Source organism: Aquarana catesbeiana, linkage group LG01, assembly GCF_042186555.1.
Source record: "Aquarana catesbeiana isolate 2022-GZ linkage group LG01, ASM4218655v1, whole genome shotgun sequence".
NCBI lineage: Eukaryota > Metazoa > Chordata > Amphibia > Anura > Ranidae > Aquarana > Aquarana catesbeiana.
Window position 1 is genome coordinate 540179410 of NC_133324.1, and position 19892 is coordinate 540199301.

The 19892-nt window shown below is 42.2% G+C and overlaps 1 protein-coding gene across 4 annotated transcripts in view; it reads right to left on the reverse strand.

The window, feature by feature from the left end:
* The window catches only part of SH3GL1 (SH3 domain containing GRB2 like 1, endophilin A2), a 275973-nt gene extending 273928 nt beyond the window's left edge, over positions 1 to 2045 (reverse strand). For all 4 annotated transcript variants that reach the window (XM_073594971.1, XM_073594953.1, XM_073594961.1 and 1 more), the window contains exon 1: positions 1868 to 2045. In XM_073594971.1, coding sequence (XP_073451072.1) covers positions 1868 to 1912 — 45 coding nt within the window. In that variant the 5' untranslated portion in view covers positions 1913 to 2045. The remainder of the gene's footprint in view (positions 1 to 1867) is intronic.
* Between the last annotated feature and the right edge of the window lie 17847 nt (positions 2046 to 19892).

Sequence of the window (19892 nt, forward strand, 5' to 3'; positions counted from 1 at the left end):
GTAACACGTGTGTGAGACTTCCACAGCCTGGCCACATACAGAGGCCGAGTATGGCTGAGCAAGGCAGAGTATGGCTGCGCATGGCTGGGTATCGCCAAGTATTGCAGAGCAAGGCTGGGTATCACCGAGTATTGCAGAGTATGGCTGGGTACGGCAGAGTACGGCAGGGTATGGCTGGGTATGGCAGGGTACTGCAAAGTATGGCAGAGCATGGCTGGGTATCGCCGAGTATGGCAGAGCATGGCTGGGTATCGCCGAGTATGGCAGAGTATGGCTGGCTATTGCAGAGTATGGCTGGCTATTGCAGAGTATGGCTGGCTATTGCAGAGTATGGCTGGCTATTGCAGAGTATGGCTGGCTATTGCAGAGTATGGCTGGCTATTGCAGAGTATGGCTGGCTATTGCAGAGTATGGCTGGCTATTGCAGAGTATGGCACGGTATTGCAGAGTATGGCACGGTATTGCAGAGTATGGCACGGTATTGCAGAGTATGGCACGGTATTGCAGAGCGTGGATGTGACTGCATTTGTCACAGAGCAGCGCTGTGGGCACTACACATCCAGCCCACAGCGCTGCTGCCATCCGATCCCTCCCCCTCTGTACCAATCGGTACACAGAGGGGAGGGAGGAACCGGCGTCATGACATGACGCCCGGTTTGTTTACATGTGATCGCACCGATCACATGGTAAACGGCCGCGATTAGCGGCCAATTACCGTGATCCATGATGCGGATGTTCTCGGGTGCGCGCCCCAGGGGGAGCGGGATTCTGCGAGGACGTCATAGTACGCCCTCCCAGAGTTAAGCAACCGCCCTATAGCCGTCATTTGGCTATCGGCCGTTTGTGAAGTGGTTAAACAACAAACTTTCGCCCAAAGCAGCCCCAATTCTTCTCTTCGGGGGTCCCCCACTGGCACTTCTGGTTCCTCCTGCCTTCAGAGTGCCTGTATTGCAAGCCATAAAGTATAGTAAAGAGTGTCCCTATTGCAAGGTAAAAAAAAACTTCTGCCTTTAGAATCACTCATTTCCTTCTCCTGCCCAGGACTACAAGTCCCATGTAGCATTGCTCCTCACACATTCACAAGCACTTACTGACATTTATGGATGGTGTACTGAGTGGTATGTGTGCTGCACTGTATTTCCTGATATATAAACAAATAATGCATTCTATATGCAGGCCAACTAATCGGCTGACCAACTAATCGATAATGAAAACAGTTGACAACAATTACAATTGTTTGTTTAAGTCCTACATCAGTGTCTTCAGAGTCCCCTCCTCCCTTTTTCCATCAGTCCCGTTAGAGTCCCCCCCCCCCCCTTTTACTATTGCAGGAGCAGGTCAGAACAGAGAAAGTTTTGTCCCCCTGTCATTGCTGGGAAAAGGTGATTGGTTGGAGGGATTAAAGCAGAGACCATAAGCAGCCTCTGCTGACTGACCCCCAATCTGCGCACGTTGAGAATATGCCACTGACCCCAGCCACAGGCCCCTCTATCTAAACATATAATAATTTTAATAAATAATAAAATGCTCTTTTTCTCTATAAATTGTCCTTTCATAGTAGGCGCATTCAGCACCCATTCCAACTAAACAGATTTGACAGTTGCCAGGTATCCCTGCCACACTCCTTGCATATCAGGCCTCCCATTGGTAAGATGGAGAAATGTCACACAATCTAGATACCAATATATAGCCTTATATTTCCAAAAGTAGGTTCGTAGGTATAAGCCTTGCCCATCCAGTGCTCTAACCTCGTGATTTCCATTAGCCCTCCGTACAAACACAGAGCGCTGCGCCCAGCTTCCCACACAAGGGGACAACTACAAGCCCAGCACAGGCGAACCCCAAATGACCCCCCGACCGCACTGACCTGGCTAGCTTTGTAGAACTGCTTCTTAAGCCCAGCCACCGACATTCCTGCAAATGTCCCCCACCGTGTAACTCCAGAAGTTCACTCAACTAGACCAACTCAAGCCGTTCTCAGATCCCGGCTCAGGAAATTACAAGAGTTCACTTCCGGTATGAGGAAAGGAAACGGGGGAGGGCTGTGCAATGTGTACTACTTAGGACCAATGGCTTGAGCCTGCTGCGAGTAGCCTGCTCAATGCATCTCTACGTGACGATGGCTTCCTTCTATTTCCCGGGGACGTGGCAGGCTCGCCTACAAACTATGCTTTAAGTACAAGGAATGAGCTGAAATCGTCCTATACTTCTGCTGCAGCTCATAACGTTCATATCTTTCAATCTTGTGCTTTTTTTTGGGTAAAGGGTACTGAGGTAAAGCACACAGCAACTAAAAATGTTTTCATTCACAGGAAGGGGCCAGCAGGTTTTAGTATGAGAAGTGCTGTGCTGAAGTGCCTGCAGTGTGCCTGTTGGAACTTTAGTCCTTTTTTTCATTCTTCCATCTATTAAATCTTCTGCCCTTGTTGTTTTAACTTTGGATAGTAAAACTTTTTTTCTGCCAGTAAATACCTTATACAGCCCACTTTCTATTTCTTGTCTGGTAAAAAGCCTAGGCTTATGACATCATGCACATCTCACTTTCATGTGAGTTTGCCAGGATGGGAGGAATAAGTCATAAGAGGGCCAATGAGAGCTGTGGAGCTAGAGGTGTGCCTCTGTGTAAATCCAGGAAGTGAACAGGCAGCAGCTTCAGCTGCCCACAGTTAAAATGATTGCAGCCAGACTCAGTAGAGGTAGATTTGCGCAGCATATTTGGCAAGTACAGAATCACAGTCTATATAAAATAATAGGAAACGTGGTTGGAGGGAAGCTTTGGAATGGCAAAGATGTTTTTATTACAAATTATATGAGCAGACTGCAGTTCCTCTTTAAAGCTGACCTCCAGGTACAAATCAGAAATGTTTAACCACTTCAGCCCTGGAAGGATTAATGAGTAGGCCATTTTTTTTTTTTTTTGCGATACGGCCCTGCGTTATTTTAACTGACAAATTGCGTGGTTGTGCGACACTACCCAAATAAAAGTGATGGCCTTTTTTTCCCCACAAATAGAGCTTTCTTTTGGTGGTATTTGATCACCTCTGCGGTTTTTATTTTTTGCACTATATACAAAAAAAGACCAACAATTTTGAAAAACAAAAACAATATTTTTAACTTTTTGTTATAATACATATCCAATAAAAAATGTAAAAAAAAAAAAATGTATTTATCAGTTTAGGCCAACATCTATTCTTCTATATATTTTTGGTAAAAAAAATAACGCAATAAGCGTATATTGATTGGTTTGCGCAAAAGTTATAGCGTCTACGAAATAGGGGATAGATTTATGGCATTTTTTATTTATTTATTTTACTAGTAATGGCGGTGATCAGCGATTTTTAGTGGGACCGCAACATTGCGGCTGACAGATTTGACACTTTTTTTAGTGACCAGTGACATTATTACAGTGATCATAGCTAAAAATATGCACGAATCGCTGTATAAATGGCACTGGCAGGTAAGGGGTTAACACTAGGGGGCGATCAAAGTGTTAAGTGTGTCCTAGGGAGGTGCTTCCTATTTGTGGGGGAAGTGGACTGACTGGGAGTAAAGAGAGATCTCTTTTCCTGATCTCTAGGACAGTGTTAATTTTAGTTTTAGTCCCATTTTAGTCTTCTGCAATTGTTTTAGTTTTAGTCGACTAAATCTCGAGTACATTTCAGTAATTGCAATTTAGTTTTAGTCATAGTCTTTTGACTAAAATGGCATTCTAGTTTTAGTCTCATTTTAGTTTTTTGACTAAAATGGCTTTTAGATTTAGTCGTATTTTAGTCATCTCAATTGTTATAGTTTTAGTTGTATTTTAGTCGACTAAAATAGTATTCATTTAGTCGACTAAAATGTTTTAGTTGACTAAATTAACACTGCTCTAGGAACAGACGATTTCTCTTTACTCCCCTGTCAGAACAGGGATCTGCTTTGTTTACAGATCCCCATCCTGCCTCTCTGAGGAGCAATCACGCACCCGCAGTGTGTCTCTCATGCACGAAAGGACATACGGGTATGTCATTTCGCGCAATAGGGCCACCCTGCCGCAGTATATATGCAGTGGGCGGTCCTTAACCACTTCCCACCCGCCATATAGCACCCGCCAAATTAAAAGCATTTTCAGTCGGCATTGGAGGGTACTTAAAAACGATCCCCTGCTGGGCCCTATTCTTCCAGATAAGGCTGGAATTGTATATAGGGGAGCTCCATCTTTAAGGAATCGGATTGCACCCAATGTGATGAATTCCCTATCAGACTTACTTTTTTTTCATAACCTGACGGGGTATTACCCCTGTCGTAAATGCAATGTCTGTATACACAATATATGCGGAAGGAGAAAATCTGAGACTTTCGAATCCACAAGCACTTCTGCGATTTATCAAATGAAGCATTTTACTACCTGTGCCACCCGCTTTATTGTCTATCTTATTACATGCCCATGCAAAAAGCAGTATGTTGGACGCACCATTAGAACATTTTCGATTAGGGTGAACGAGCATATTGCTAGTATTAAGAAAGGTCGCATTAACCATAGCGTATTCCAGACGCTATTTGTATTATCACGACAACAATCCCTCAGGCACTAAGTTCCAGGTCATTGATAAATTCGTCCCTCATTGGAGAGGTGAATCATGTGTGAGAGGTGTCTCACAGTTAGAGACATTCTGGATCCATCAGCTCAAATGCTACTCTCCGCATGGGATGAACATCAACTGGAATATCAATGCCTTCATTAATAAAGCCTAGGTTCCACATTGCACATTTATGCAATTGGTGGTTCTTATGTTTACAAATACATCATTTTTTGTGTCTGTTCTCCATACTATTTACATTAGTACGATCGATTGTTGAGATATAGATCACTATCGATCACATATAGGATAATGTGTTAGGCCCTATATTGCCTTGATTCTTTTTAGGTCAGTTCTCTCTAATGTATATTCCATATACTAGCATTGTTCATTTTTTTTTTTTTTTTTTTGGATTAATGTGAATGTTTGGTTTAATTTCAATTTATTCTATTTATTTTTTGGCACGATCGATTGTGGAGATATAATTAATATACTTCTGACCATATATTGAACAATATGTCAGGTACTATATTACCACGGCCGATTTTTATGCATTTATGAGCATGATTACAGCACGATCGTTTTTTGGACATTATATTTTATTATGTTGTTCCATTTACCATCAATATTTACACTAGCTCAGCTCTACCACTTTGCATTGTGTGATGTTTTATCTTTTATATTCGTGTACTAAGATGCTCTGATTCACCAGGGTGTTTTAAATGTGATGTTTGCAGGTCATGTGTTCCTTGATTCAGTGCTGTGTTGGGGCAGACCCAGCTGTGATGACTCTTCCTGGCAGCATGACATCAAGGAGCCAGTCATAGATGTGGACGTGGCCCTGATGCAGAGCACTCGGCCACCATGCCCTATCGCATCTGACACACATCACAATGAGTCAATGCGAGGTTTGGAACGCAAACCGCCATGTAGGTGGGGCGTAATGACACAATAGGGCGGCAACGCGATGACACGGCTATGACTGTAAACCCCTCTGATTGCTCTGTGAAACGAGGGGGAGTTGCAGTTATCAGCTGTTCCTGTTCAAATGATTATTGTTGCAGATTGCATTGACTGCTATATATTTCGTGGTGTATTGTAGCAGGTTTATGCCCCAGTTGAAGTACACTTGTACGAAACATGTCGGGTGCATAGTCTGCTCTGCTCTATACACCACGCTTACTTTTTATTGATTTTGTGATCACTTTATGTATACATCTGATGCGATGTTTGTATGATTTTATACTTTTTTTTTATTTTATTTAAATACATTTTTAAACCTGGGATTCATCTGCACTATGTGGAGGCCTTTTTTTTTCTTTTCCTATGATCCATGATGCCCTTTGGAGATAAAGAGAACCACCTTACCAGGAACCTCATCATCACGGCCCAAATCTCTGTGTCATCGCTGGCCCTTTGGATGCAAGTGTAGACGTACACCAATCCTTCTACAGGAGTTCCAGCTGCAGTGTGTGCCCGTGAGGATCGTTTCTGCCTGTCTGACCCACCACCGCTGGCGTGTGCGCCCACGATTTGGGGTAAGAGTATTTACCCCCCTTCCCTGGTGTTGGATGCACATCCCCGGGTGCTGTGTATAAATCCCTGCACATTCCAGCTCCAATATTGCATTTTAGGATATCCAACATCTATGGGGTGGAACATGTTACATTGAACTATTTCAGGGACTCATGAATGGTTGCTTTGGTTATCTTGCTCCACAGAAGGTTGGATGTGCAAACCATTCCATATACCTTTTATGTTTGGACTTTATAGTTGTATCCATAATATTGTATGATTTTGTGTTTCTTCACAGGATAAATATATATATATATATATATATATATATATATATATATATACTTATGCACGTAGCATTTTCAGTGTACACATTGGTAAAAATTGTTTATTCATTTATTTCACCAATGAATATTTTATATTGAGCACCCACTTCTGGATACCTATTCAGGGTTCCTATGCACTTTGTACTACTGCATTTTTTTTCTATTTTTTAATATGACGTGCGCAAAGTGGTTGTGTTATCCTGACCGGACCTCATATCACATGATCAGATAACAAGCCGGCGCAGCGCGGTGATGCTGTGTGTCAGTCTGACACACCGCAGCACTGATCTCGGTAAAGAGCCTCTGACAGAGGCTCTTTGCAACGTGATCAGCTGTGTCCATTCACAGCTGATCATGATGTAAACAGTAAAAGCCATGTATCAGCTTTTCCTCACTCGCGTCTAACAGACGCAAGTAGAGGAGAGCGGATCGGTGGCTTTCCTGACGGGGGTCTGCACTGATTGATTATCAGCGCGACCCCACTGAGGATGCCCACCCAGGACCACAAGGGATGCCCACCACTGATGACCACCAGGTATGCCACCCATGGCCACTAGGGATGCCAATCAGTGCCCACATATGATACCAATAAGTGCCCACGCATGATGCCAATCAGTGCCCACCAGCAATGCCTGCCAGTGCCTCCATATCAGTGATGCCCATCGGTGCCATCTATCAGTGTCCATCAGTGCCACCCATAAGTACCCATCAGCGAAGCCTTTTAGTGCCCATCAGTGTCGCCCATCAGTGCCACCTATGAGTGCCCATAAGTGCTTCCTATCAGTGCTCATAAGTGCCGCCTTATCAGTGCCCATCAGTGAAGGTGAAAACTTACTTGTTTGCAAAATTTTATAACAGAAACGAAAAAAAAACTTTTTTTTTTCAAAATTTTCTGTCTTTTTTTTTTTTTATTTGTTTAGCAACAAATAAAAACCCCAGAGGTGATCAAATACCACCAAAAGAAAGCTCTATTTGTGGGAACAAAATGATAAAAAATGTTGTTTGGGTACAGCGTAGCATGACCGCGCAATTGTCATTGTCAAAAAGCGACAGCGCTGAAAGCTGAAAATTGGCTTGGGCAGGAAGGGGGGAAGTTTTCTTGTTGCAAGGTAATGTCATAATGTGCTAGTATGTGTCGCAGGAACAAAGCTGTTCCAGCAGTGCAATGTCAGCACTGCAGCCGCTTTCATTTTCACCTGTCTTGTTTCTGGAATCGTGGACTCCGGCTCTGTGACTGGCCGGAGCCGCGGGAGCTGCAGTTCACATCACAGGGCACGGAAGGAACGGCACCAGTGGATATTTACACTACCTATAGGTAAGCCTTATTATAAGCTTACCTATAGGTAAATGTCAGCAGAGGAAGTTTACTTCCTCTTTAAATATTTTCCTCAATAGCTACAAATGATATAGATCCACTTTGTGTGCACAAACGGCTTTGTAAAGAAAGATATTATCTTGTAAATGAAGCAGTAACCCCATCACTGTGTTGTACATAGCCTGAACAGAGCTGTGGGAGGGGCCAATAGCTTCACCCACTGCAGAAAACTAAAGAAGGGGACTAAGACACGACCAGTTACCCTACCCAGTTCAGAACCGCCCACTGTACTTATACTGCGGCAGGGCAGCCCAGCTGCGCCAAATCATGTACATGTATGTGATTTGTCATTCGCTGCCAACCTACTCTACATATCAACACCTTTCTGGCTGAATCTTCCCTTCCGGCCTTAACGAAAACGCAGCGTGATACCCTGGGGGTGCCGATCTCAGAGCTTGAGGTACGCCTAGCTATCAAAGAACTGAAGATTCACAAACGCTTGGGCCCTGATGGCTTCACAGCTATTTTTTATAAGAAACTACCGGACGTAGTGGTGATGCCCTTTACCACTATGCTCGGTAGCCTTACCCCCAGCATGCTGCGAGCCAACATAGTAATGCAACCCAAACCTGATCAGGACACACAAACATGGGCTACTATTCATCCAATATCTTTATTGAACGTTGATTCAACCACTTAACAACCGCTCTATAGCCGAATGATGGCTACAGCACAGCTCGATAACTCTGGGATGGCGTACTATGACATCCTCCCAGAATCGCGCCCCCTGGGACGCGCACACAGAAGCATCCGTGACCGCTGGGTCCCGAGGACCTGGCGTATCACGGATCACGGTAAATGGCCGCTGACAGCGGCCGTTTACCACGTGATCGTTCCGTCAAATAACAGAGCGGTCACTTGTAAACAAACCGGCGTCATGTCCGGTTCCTCTTTCCCCTCTCTGTACCGATCGGTGCAGTGAGAGGAAAGGGGAGAGATCGGGTGCAGCAGTGCTGTGGGCTGGATCTGTAGTGCCCACAGTGCTGATCTGTGCCCATTCCAGCACTCATCCAGCCATCCATACTCAGCCAACCATCCATACTCATCCATCAATACTCAGCCATCCATCCATACTCAGCCATCCATGCTCAGCCATCCTATCCATGCTCCGCAACACTCAGCCATACTCAACCATACTCAACCATACTCAGCTATACTCAGCCATACCCAGCTATACTCAGCCATACCCAGCTATACTCAGCCATACCCAGCTATACTCAGCCATACCCAGCTATACTCAGCCATACCCTGCTATACTCAGCCATACCCAGCTATACTCAGCCATACCCAGCAATACTCAGCCATACCCAGCCATCCCCATTCATGCTCATCCATGCCACTACACTGCCCATCAGTGTCTCTCAAAAGTGTAATAGGTAGTAAAATTAGATTTGACATTTATGCCCCTAGAACACCTGATGGTGCTCCCTGCATGTTGGGCCTCTGTATGTGGCCAGGCTGTGGAAAAGTTTTCCACATTTGGTATTGCTGTACTCATGAAGAGTAGGAGAATCTATTTTGGTATGTACATGCTTTGTGTTAGAAATATTGTATAAATGGACAACTTTGTGTAAAAAAAAAAAAAAAAAAAAAAAAAAATGCGTTTTCATTTTCTTTCCACATTTTCCAAAAACTTGTGGAAAAAAATGACATGTTCAAAGGACTCATTATGCCTCATAAATTATACGTTGGGGTGTTTTCTTTCCAAAATGGGGTAATTTTTGGGACGTTTCCATTGTCCTGGTGCTCCAGGGGCTTCAAAAGTGCAAGTAAATTACACATGTAAGGCTTCATGCACACGAGACGCCGGTGCAAACTCTGCAAACACATGTTTTTAAAAGCTGAAACCGGCGTTTAGAAATGCCCGTTTTGCCGCATTTGCATGCCCCGTTTTTTACCGCGTTTGCGTCTAGAAGCATCTGCAGAGCAGAGAATGACATTTTGTGACCCAACTTTGGGGTTCCTAGCACCAAGTGGCCCCGACATACGGGGCCCCAAAGTTGGGTCGCAAAATGTCATTCTCTGCTGCAGAAAAGTGCTTGACATTTTGCGACCCGATTTCGGGGCCACTTGGTGCTAGGAACCCCAAATTTGGATAATTCGCAAAATGACATTCTCTGCTGCAGTTTACATCATATTTCTGTGTTTTCTGGTCCAAAAAATAGGGTTTCTTTAAAAACACTTATAAACACCAACGGGGCTAAACGCGGTACCTGCGTTTAGCCGCGTTTGGCGTCTGAAACGTGGAAAACTTTTGCGTCTAAACCCATTTTTTTTTTTTTTTTTTTTTTTTTTTTTGCTTCTGGAAAAACGAGGTTAAACACAACTGCCTAAAAATGCCAAAAAACAAGACTGTGTACATGGACACATAGGATAACATTGAATGAGTTCAGGGGCAGTTGAAAAAAGTGTCCAACTGCCTCTGAACGTGCGTTTAACAGCGTTATAAGAGGCATAGTGAGTATTTTGCAGCTCTCATTTGTTTTTGAAAATGAAGAAAGAAAAGAAAAATTTTTTTTTTTTTTTTTTTTTTTCTTTTTTCCATTTTCAAAACTTTGTGACAAAAAGCGAGGTCTGCAAAATACTCACCATAACTCTCAGCAAATAGCTTGGGGTGTCTACTTTCCAAAATGGGGTCATTTGTGGGAGGTTTGTGCCATCTGGACATTCCATGGCCTATGAAACTGATAGGCAGTGAGGAGTGAAATCAAAAATTTACGCCCTTAGAAAGCCTGAAGGCGGTGCTTGGTTTTCGGGGGTCCCGTACGCGGCTAGGCTCCCAAAAAGTCTCACACGTGGTATCCCCGTACTCAGGAGAAGCAACAGAATGTATTTTGGGGTGTAATTCCACATATGCCCATAGCATGTTTGAGCAATATATCATTTAGTGACAACTTTGTGCAAAAAAAAAAAAAAAAAAATTTGTCTCTTTTTCCCGCAACTTGTGTCACAATATAAAATATTTCATGGACTCGACATGCCTCTCAGCAAATAGCTTGGGGTGTCTACTTTCCAAAATGGGGTCATTTTGGGGGGGTACCTCCCTTCATCCACCCACTTCTAATGATGGGCATACATGCACCATTTATATATGCCAAAGCATGGGGGCATCCGCCCCAAACGTTAGGAGCAAATCGCTCCTCTGCCCCTGCTGCCCCCATGCTTCGGCATATAACACCTCCTACAGCGCTGGAGTCACGGCTTTATGTATCGTGGGAGCAAACGCTGTTGCTGTCAAGATTAAATAAATCTGCGCTGCAGCTGAATGGCGTACCTGAAAACAAAAAAATGGTTAACAATAAAACACAGTAAACAGTAAAGTATAAAAAATTGCATACCTGAAAAGCAAACATGATAAAACATAATAACAATAAAACATTGCAGAATAGAATACAGTAAAAAAAAGAGCAGAACAATAGAGAAAGAGAGAACAATAAAACCACAACTATTTTTTGTTTTTTTTGTTTTTATTTTATATATTTTTTTTGTTTTTTTTTTTACTTTTTTTTTTTTTTGTTTTATTTTTTACACTTTTTTTTTTTTGTAACTGTAACTTTTATAACTGTAACCGGTTCCAGGTTCGGGTCTCCCAAAATGGGATGGCATCTTGGGAGACCCTGTGAAAGTGTGGCTAGTCTGTGCAATGCTGTACCCTATGCTAATACTCAAATAGTGTATGGTAGCGTTCAAAACATTCACCAATGCAAAGACCAGGATCGTCAGGACAGGAGGGACAATAGCGGGTGTCACGCCTATATCCGCGCTTGCTGCAGACACAACATCTTTTTTTGGGGGGTTCGTTGGGTAGGGGTACTCGGGAGGACATAAAGAAAATGCCTCTCATGCAGCCGACTGCATTTGGTTGGGGATGTGAATGGGGGAAGTACGGGTGCTGCAGAAGTGGTGGGTTCCCAATTAGGATTGGCGAATGCAGCAGGAAGAGCACTATGGGCACGACGGGTCTGTGTTTGTCTTCTTCTTGGTGGCAGCGGGACACTACTTGTGCTTGCCACCTCACCAGCTTGAACTGCACTTATGGGACTCGCCACGTCACCAAGTGTTACTGCAGTGCTGGTTTGACTACGACCGGGGTGTACTAGGCCACTGGTGCTTGCCAGCTCACCAGAAGGAAAAGCGGCGCTAGTACTGCTCTGCTCCATATGAGGGACTTGCGGTTCCTGCACCTCAACAACAGCAGAAGAAGATTGGGGTCGGGTACGCCTGACCTTGGCAGGGACCACAACTCCGTTGTCGGAGCTATCTGTCATGGAGCCGCTGACGTTTACAGGATCGTATTCTGAGCCTGAATCTGACAGATGAGTGACTTCCTCTTCACTATCTGTCATGCTCCGAAACGTTTAGGCCTCTTCACTACTGTACCTTCGATTTGCCATTTTGGACTCTAAATTTAGTGGTACACTAGTGAGACTCACAGGTAAAAAAGCTCCTGACTGTTAGCGACTGATTTAAACGCTACCAAAAAAACTGTTAGCGATCGCAGGGATCAGGCCTGACTCTGCGAATGCTGCAGTTATGTGTTTAGTATTTTGTAAGTGACAGTGATCGATCGATCGATACTGCACTTGGGTGGGCTGGGCTGGGCCGGGCAGAGGGGTAAAACGTAGGTGCTAGCAGGTATCTGGGCTGATCTCGCTAACACTGCGTTTTTGGGAACCCTAAACTGCTGGGGATGCTAGTGTAGATCTGATCAGATCAGATATTGATCCGTTCAGATACTATATCACTAAGGGAGGTGTATGCTGCGTGCGTGGGTGTTAGCGGTACTGGCACTAACCTGACGCTGTCTGGGGCGACGCAGACCCTATCTGACCCTAAAACCTAACTTGTATCACCCGCCGGGTGATCAGGGGGTTAAACCTTTATTAGGTAATAAACAGCGGGTGCCCTGACACTATAAAAAATAAACTAAACTAATCAGCATCACCCGTAACAGTTATACGGTGATCACTGGTGAAAGGGTTAACTAGGGTGCAATCGGGGGTTAAAACCTTTTATTAGGTAGTATATGGGGGTCCCTGACGCTATAAAACGCTGGCGGCGAACCTAAATACTTACCTCCCTAACTAGTGTCACCTGTGACACTAATACAGCGATCAAAAAAACGATCGCTTAGTGACACTGGCAACAGGGGGTGATCAAGGGGTTAAAACTTTGTTAGGGGGGTACCTTAGACCTAAAGGGGCCTAACACTAACTGTCCTACCACTTATAACTGTAACAAATGACACCAATTCAATAATTAGAAAAAAAAAAAAAAACTGCTATTGGTGTCACTGTGACAGGGGGTGATGGGGGGGGGGGGGGGGTGAAATCTGTGCCTAGAGTGTTCTACTGTAAGTGTTGTGTTTTGGTGCACTTACTTGGATGTCATCTCTCCTCGGCACCGGAACCAAAAGACCGACTCGAGGAGAGATGACATCACTTCCTCTGCCGCTGCTTACATTACAGCAGCAGAGGAAGCTTTTAATTAGTTGGGAGCGATCGCGAGGGGGTGGCCACGAATGAGTGGCCTCCCCCTCAGCACGGATCGCTCCCCTAACGATGCCGACCACCCGCGGCAGGCGAATCACGTACCAGGTACGTGATTTTGCCTGCCAGTGCCATTCTGCCGCAGTATATCTGCGTTAGGCAAGTGGTTAAGTAAAGCCAACTCAATTTTTTTCAGTTTATAGACCATAGTGTTTTACGTTAGGAATACATACCTTAACTTATTTATTTCAAGTACTGATACAGCACTGTCAATTTACATAGACATTGTACATTCAGATCAGTCTCTGCCCTCAAGGAGCTTTCAATCTAAGATCCCTAACTCATGTGTATACATACATACATACATACATACATACTAGGGCCAAGTTACACAGGAGCCAATTACCAGCATGTTTTGGAGTGTGGGAGGAAACCTACACAGGCACAGGGTCGAACATGCAAACTCCAGGCAGGAAGTGTCTTTTTCTGATAAGCAAAAGTGCTAACCACTACACCATTGTGCAGCCCTATAACTTAGTTACTTCGTTACTTGCTTAGTTTTAAGTCATATTAACGTGTAACTTACTCAGTTTTTTTAAGTTGGTAAAACATATTTTCCAAATGTATTTGATATATGTTTGAAGGTTTGTATATAAAAATAATACAATAATATGTTTGTTTGTTTTTTTTTGTTTTTTTTTTAAAGGAATAGTCTCATGAAACAGGCTTTCAAAACAAATTAACATTTATTATTTATAAAGTGTTACAAATGTAATATTATTAAAGCAGCATCAAATGTACATGTAAAATTAAAAAAAAAAAAAAGAAAAAAATGCCTCTTTCTCAGCTAACAAATCAAACTGAAACACAAACATGTATATAAAGTATGTCTGTAAAGAACATAGAATACAGAATGTATTAACTTTTTTTTTTTTTTTTAAAGCCTTTTAGGAAAGTAATTTGCACTTTAACCACTTGCCAACCGGGCCATAGCCGAAAAAGGCTACAGCGCGGTCGGCTTATTCTGGGTGGATGTCCGTGGGACGTCATTCCAGAATGTTGCTCCCACGCACCCCCTGGGGCGCGCACCCGGGAACATCCGTGACCACGGTAATCACAAATCACGGTAAATAGCCGCTGATCGCGGCCGTTTACCACATGATCGTTCCGTCAAATGACGGAGCGATCACATGTAAACAAACCGGCGTCATGTCATGACGCCAGTTCCTCCCTCCCCCTCTGTGTACCGATCGGTACAGTGCGAGGGGAGAGGGGGAGTGATGGTAGCAGCGCTGTGGGCTAGATGTTTAGTGCCCACAGCGCTGCTCAATGTCAATACTCTGCAACACTCTGTAAAACTGCAATACTCTGCGATACTGTGCTAGACTCTGCGACACTGTGCAATACTCTGCAACATTGTGCAATACTCTGCCAATACTCTGCAACACTGCAAAACTCTACCAATACTCGCCAATACTTGCCAATACTCTGCCAATACTCTGCAATAAATTTTAACAGAATTTTTTTTTAATCGAATTTTCAGTCTTTTTTGATTTATAGCGCAAAAAATAAAAAAACCAGCGGTGATTAAATACCACCAAAAGAAAGCTCTATTTGTGTGAAAAAAAGGACAAACATTTCATATGGGTACAGTGTTGCATGACTGAGTAATTGTCATTCAAAATGTGAGAGCACCAAAAGCTGAAAATTGGTCTGGTTAGGAAGGGGGTTTAAGTGCCCAGTTGTCAAGTGGTTAACCACTTCAGCCCCGGAAGGATTTACCCCCTTCCTGTCCAAGCCCTTTTTTGTGATACGGCACTTTTGGTGGTATTTGATCACCTTTGCAGTTTTTTTTTTTTTACTTTCTGCCATAATACATATACAAAACAAAAAATATATATAAATAAGCTAATTTATTCATCAGTTTAGGCTGATATATATTTTTTTACATAGGCGTATATTGATTGGTTTGCGCAAAAGTTATCGCGTCTACAAACTATGGGATAGATTTAGGGACTTTTACTTTTTTTTTATTGTTTTTACTGGTAATGGCGGCAATCTGCAGTTTTTAGCAGGACTGCGAAATTGCAGAGGACGAATCTCACCCCAAATAACACTTTTTGGGGACCAGTGACATTATTACATTGATCGGTGTTATAAAAATGTAATCAATATAAAAATGACACTGGCAGAGAAGGGGTTAACGCTACAGGGCGATCAAGGGGGTAAGTGTATTCCCTGGGTGTGTTCTAACTGTACAGGGATGGGCTACCAGGGACATGACAGAGATAGCTGTTCCCGATCACTGGGAACAGAAGATCTCTGACGTGTCATCGGGCAGAACAGGGAATCGCCTTGTTTACATAAGCAGTTCCCCGTTCTGCCTCTGTACACTGCGATCACGGTTCGCCTGCGGGCACGCAATCTCCTGTGCAAAGGCCGACGTACACCTACAGCGGTTTGTGCAGGAGAGCCGACCTGCCGCAGTATAATGACTGTGGCTGGTCGGCAAGCGGTTAAAGTGTGAAGATAGATTCCCCACATCTATCTCTAAAAAGATCTGCTGAAAAACTTCAAAGGTATATTTTAGGTTTTCGGGGTAGCTCAGGCTAAAAGCATAAATGAGACCCATAATCATTCTTTCTGATACAAAATGAGAGTACTATATGAAAAAAAAAATACACTATTCCAATATGTTTGTTTTTCCTGCCAATGCAGCATAAATATGGTATATTTGTTTTTGAAATGTAATAACATAGTGGGCGGGGCTTTACGTTACATAATCTAACGTTAAATGTCCAATATCTCAAAAACCGAACAAACAGTTTGTTTTTGTGATACAAATCAGCACAAACACAGCACAAACAAATTGTATAATTTATTTTTAAAATGTAATAACATGTGGTGCAAAGTGGGAGAGGTTTCATCAAACTGTAATGCACAATATCTCTGAAACCAAACCAGCACATACACTAGTTTTTGCAGCACAAATCGGCACAGATGCAGTGCAAACGAATGATGCTACCTTTGTTTTTAAATTTTAATAACATTGGGTGCAAAGTGGGGTGGGGCTTGATGTTACATAATCTGAATTTGAATTCTAATATCTCAAAAACTGAACCGGCTGAAACATTCATTTTTGTGACACAAAATAGTTTTTAAGCTTAACGTTCTGCCACATGCAGTAAGAGCAAACTTTGTGTGCGCACAAGTGAATTGTCTCAATAGGTTTATACAACAGACGTATGTCCATTTTATTATAAATATATTCATCTGCAAATAGAATAAACATTTTGGATAGTATGTTAAGCAACATTTAAAGCATGCAAACGATAATTTGTTCAATGTTCACTCTTAACTTTCAATGCCGTTGCATGGCTTTGTAGTGACTTGGAAAAATGCTTGTCACTGGTGGTGCTCTTTTGTCCTGATGGGCCTCAAACGTATGGGAATTGCCTTGTGCAGGCTTTCAAAGTTCCAAAAGATGTCAAACTCTTTAAAATATACAGCATCAAAACTCATGCGGTTTCACGTTTGGCAAATACTGTATATGCATCCCGCAATTTCAGTCAAATGAAAAGATTTTTTTTTTTTTAAGTAGTAACTCAAATAGAATATGGAAATGCGCATACCTTAAAAGTTTTGTCTAGATTACTCAATATTATACATTATTTTTGTAAAATTTGTTCTGTCCACCAGATGTTTTTATACTGGTTATTTGTACCTGTGTTGTTAAATTTACATGCAAAATGTGTAATTTACTTAAGACAATCATATGTGGTGTGCAGGCTCCATCTAGCGTTCCTTTTTAGTATTGCTGCAGTTCTGTTTAATTGTTTACTGTATGTGTAGTTGAGGAAGCTGTCAGCAAGCAGGGAATTCTGGGTAGAATCTTAACAGGAAGTGAACCATTCACCATTCTTTTCAACACATTCCAGGAAGCAAGTCATGTCTTTCTCAATCTGTCATCATCACCCCTTAGAGAACTTAAAAAGTAAGTTTTTATTATCTCATTATGTACTGTATATCATTGTTTATGCTATGTATGCTGTATTGTATGCAATATTATACTTATTGAGGTCTATTTCTGTTATTTTGTAGTTTCACCTGGCTTGTTCTAATAAAACTGAGATCAAAGAAATATGGTATCTACAGTTATTGGGATAAGACGGTTTAGCTATCTGCTCCTTGAGACAGAACAAATGTAAAAGATGTGTTTTAAGAACTAATGAAAATTAAGTAAGGTACTTAAAATATTAAATTAATTAACATTTATTTTTATGTTGAAAATGTATATATTTTTTTTATGTTAAAATGGAGGTCCACCCTATTTTACAACTTTTGCTCAATCACATTACAGCAATGTATTCAGTTATAAACAGAACTTTTTTTTTTTTTTTTTTCTAGTTTACCTGTGTTTTTCTCATGTTCATCTCTGCTTCCTGTATGTGTTCACTGCGGATATGGGTGGGTATTTCGTCATTTCCTGTGTGCCGCACTGTCTCCTGGGAGCTTGTGTCATTGTTCTCAGGAGTCATTGCGGAGGCCTGCCGTGAATTCTCGCGGGATTTCGAAAGAGGTTGCCATCACAACGGGACGGGAACTTTCGACGACGACGCCCGTTGTGATGGCAACCCGGAAGTTTACGGCGCTGCTCGCCGTAAACACTGAGTATGCGTGGGAAAGAGAGGTGAATGCTGGGAGCTCAGCCTTCACCGGATCCCGGAAATCAATGCTTGTGGGCTTCCCATGCCCACAAGCAAGATGGGAACGGCCAGGATCACTTTTTACAACTACTTCTTACAAACGAAAATGGACATCAGCAGATTTAAAACACCCAAACAGTGAGTATTACTTTATGATTGTGAAAGTGCCTGAATGACTACAAAAAAAAAAATTGAATGGTCGCGGGACCTCTGGTTTAAAATTACAAGCCAACTGAATCATTTTTATCAGTGTAACAACTTTTATTCTTCATACCCCTGAATGTCCTCCCTATTGTCAGTCAAATGGAATCTAAATAAAAAGTATGGTAATACTTTTTTTGATTTATCATTATATTCCCAAATATCTTTATATTTTTAGAGCATCGCCAGTATTCCTTCTTAAATCACTTTTTTCATTAATAATTCCACTCCTAGAGCAGCTCAGGCTACGCTGCAGGATAATCCATCAACAGGAGACTTGCTCTAAATTGTACTACTACTTTGGCCACATGCACACAGGGCATCTGTTTAGCTCCTCTGAATGCCAAAACTCCTGGCAGGAGAAAAGCTGCTTAAAAAAACAAGTCTTTAAGCACTTGAGCAATAATGGATCCTATCAGCCAGAATTTCATTTATTCTGGCCACTGGAATGCATTATTGCTCAAGCACTTGACACGTCTAGCGCATTTTCTGCTCTTCAGCTCCTTTCCTAAATTTGTCTTGAGCTTGTAAAGGCTCCTCTTCTAATATGTCTGTAAGCACCTATGTGTGCATGGACATATTGGCTTACATAGAAGTGCTTTTTACAGGCTGGGGAAAAAAATACCAAACGTCTGTAAAAGCTCCATTTATGCCTGGCACAGAGCTTAAAAGTCACTTTGGTCCCCCTCTTTACTCCCCTCTGGTTTTATTCACAAATGAGGGAATTATTTAATCACCCCAATACCATCTAGTGGGCCAGGCATGGAGTCAAGTACTGACTTCTGACTGCAACTTAACCATGGGAACATTTTCTGCACATTTTGTTTTACCATGCCTTAAGCGCACAGTTTTATATAAAAAAAAATATATACTTTATTCAGAAATTAACACAATAAAAGTTAAAAACAATGAATGTGTCATACAACTGTTTCACCCATATCATGTTAGTGAAGGTTCTAATCAAAGAAACACATGCATACATGATACATTTTAGAGACCCGACATGTTTCGGAATATTTATGGATGTAATTCCTTCTTCAGGGGTTTCCTGTAACGTTATATGATATAATCTGGAAAAGTACATGAATAGAATATACCAATCAAAATAGTTTCAGGTGTATTAAGATGAAGTATAAATGATCAAGGTACATAAAAAAGGGAAGGGGCTTTGGGAAGAGAAAACAGAAAAAATAATTCATGATAATAAAAAAGACTTATGCCCCGTACACACAGTCGGATTTTCCGACGGAAAATGTGCGATTGGAGCGTGTTGTCGGAAATTCTGACCGTGTGTGGGCTCCATCGGACATTTTCCATCGGATTTTCCGACACACAAAGTTTGAGAGCAGGCTATAAAATTTTCCGACAACAAAATCCGATCGCGTCAATTCCGACCGTGTGTGGACAATTCCGACACACAAAGTGCCACGCATGCTCAGAAGAAATTCCGAGATGGAACAGCTCGGTCTGGTAAAATTAGCGTTCGGAATGGATAGAGCACTTTCATCACGCTGCAATGTAAAAAATGGTTTAATACAGCGCACTCTCTTCTTTATAATGTGAGAAGAATGAAGTAGTTTTGCTGCTCATATTCACACAGACTTCTCACAAACTTCTTTATTATTTATCGTGATTCCCTCAATATATTTTGATTTGTCACATCTGACCAAATTTCTTTTTTGTTGTTTTATTTATTTATTTATTTTTTTAAGGCTGTTTTT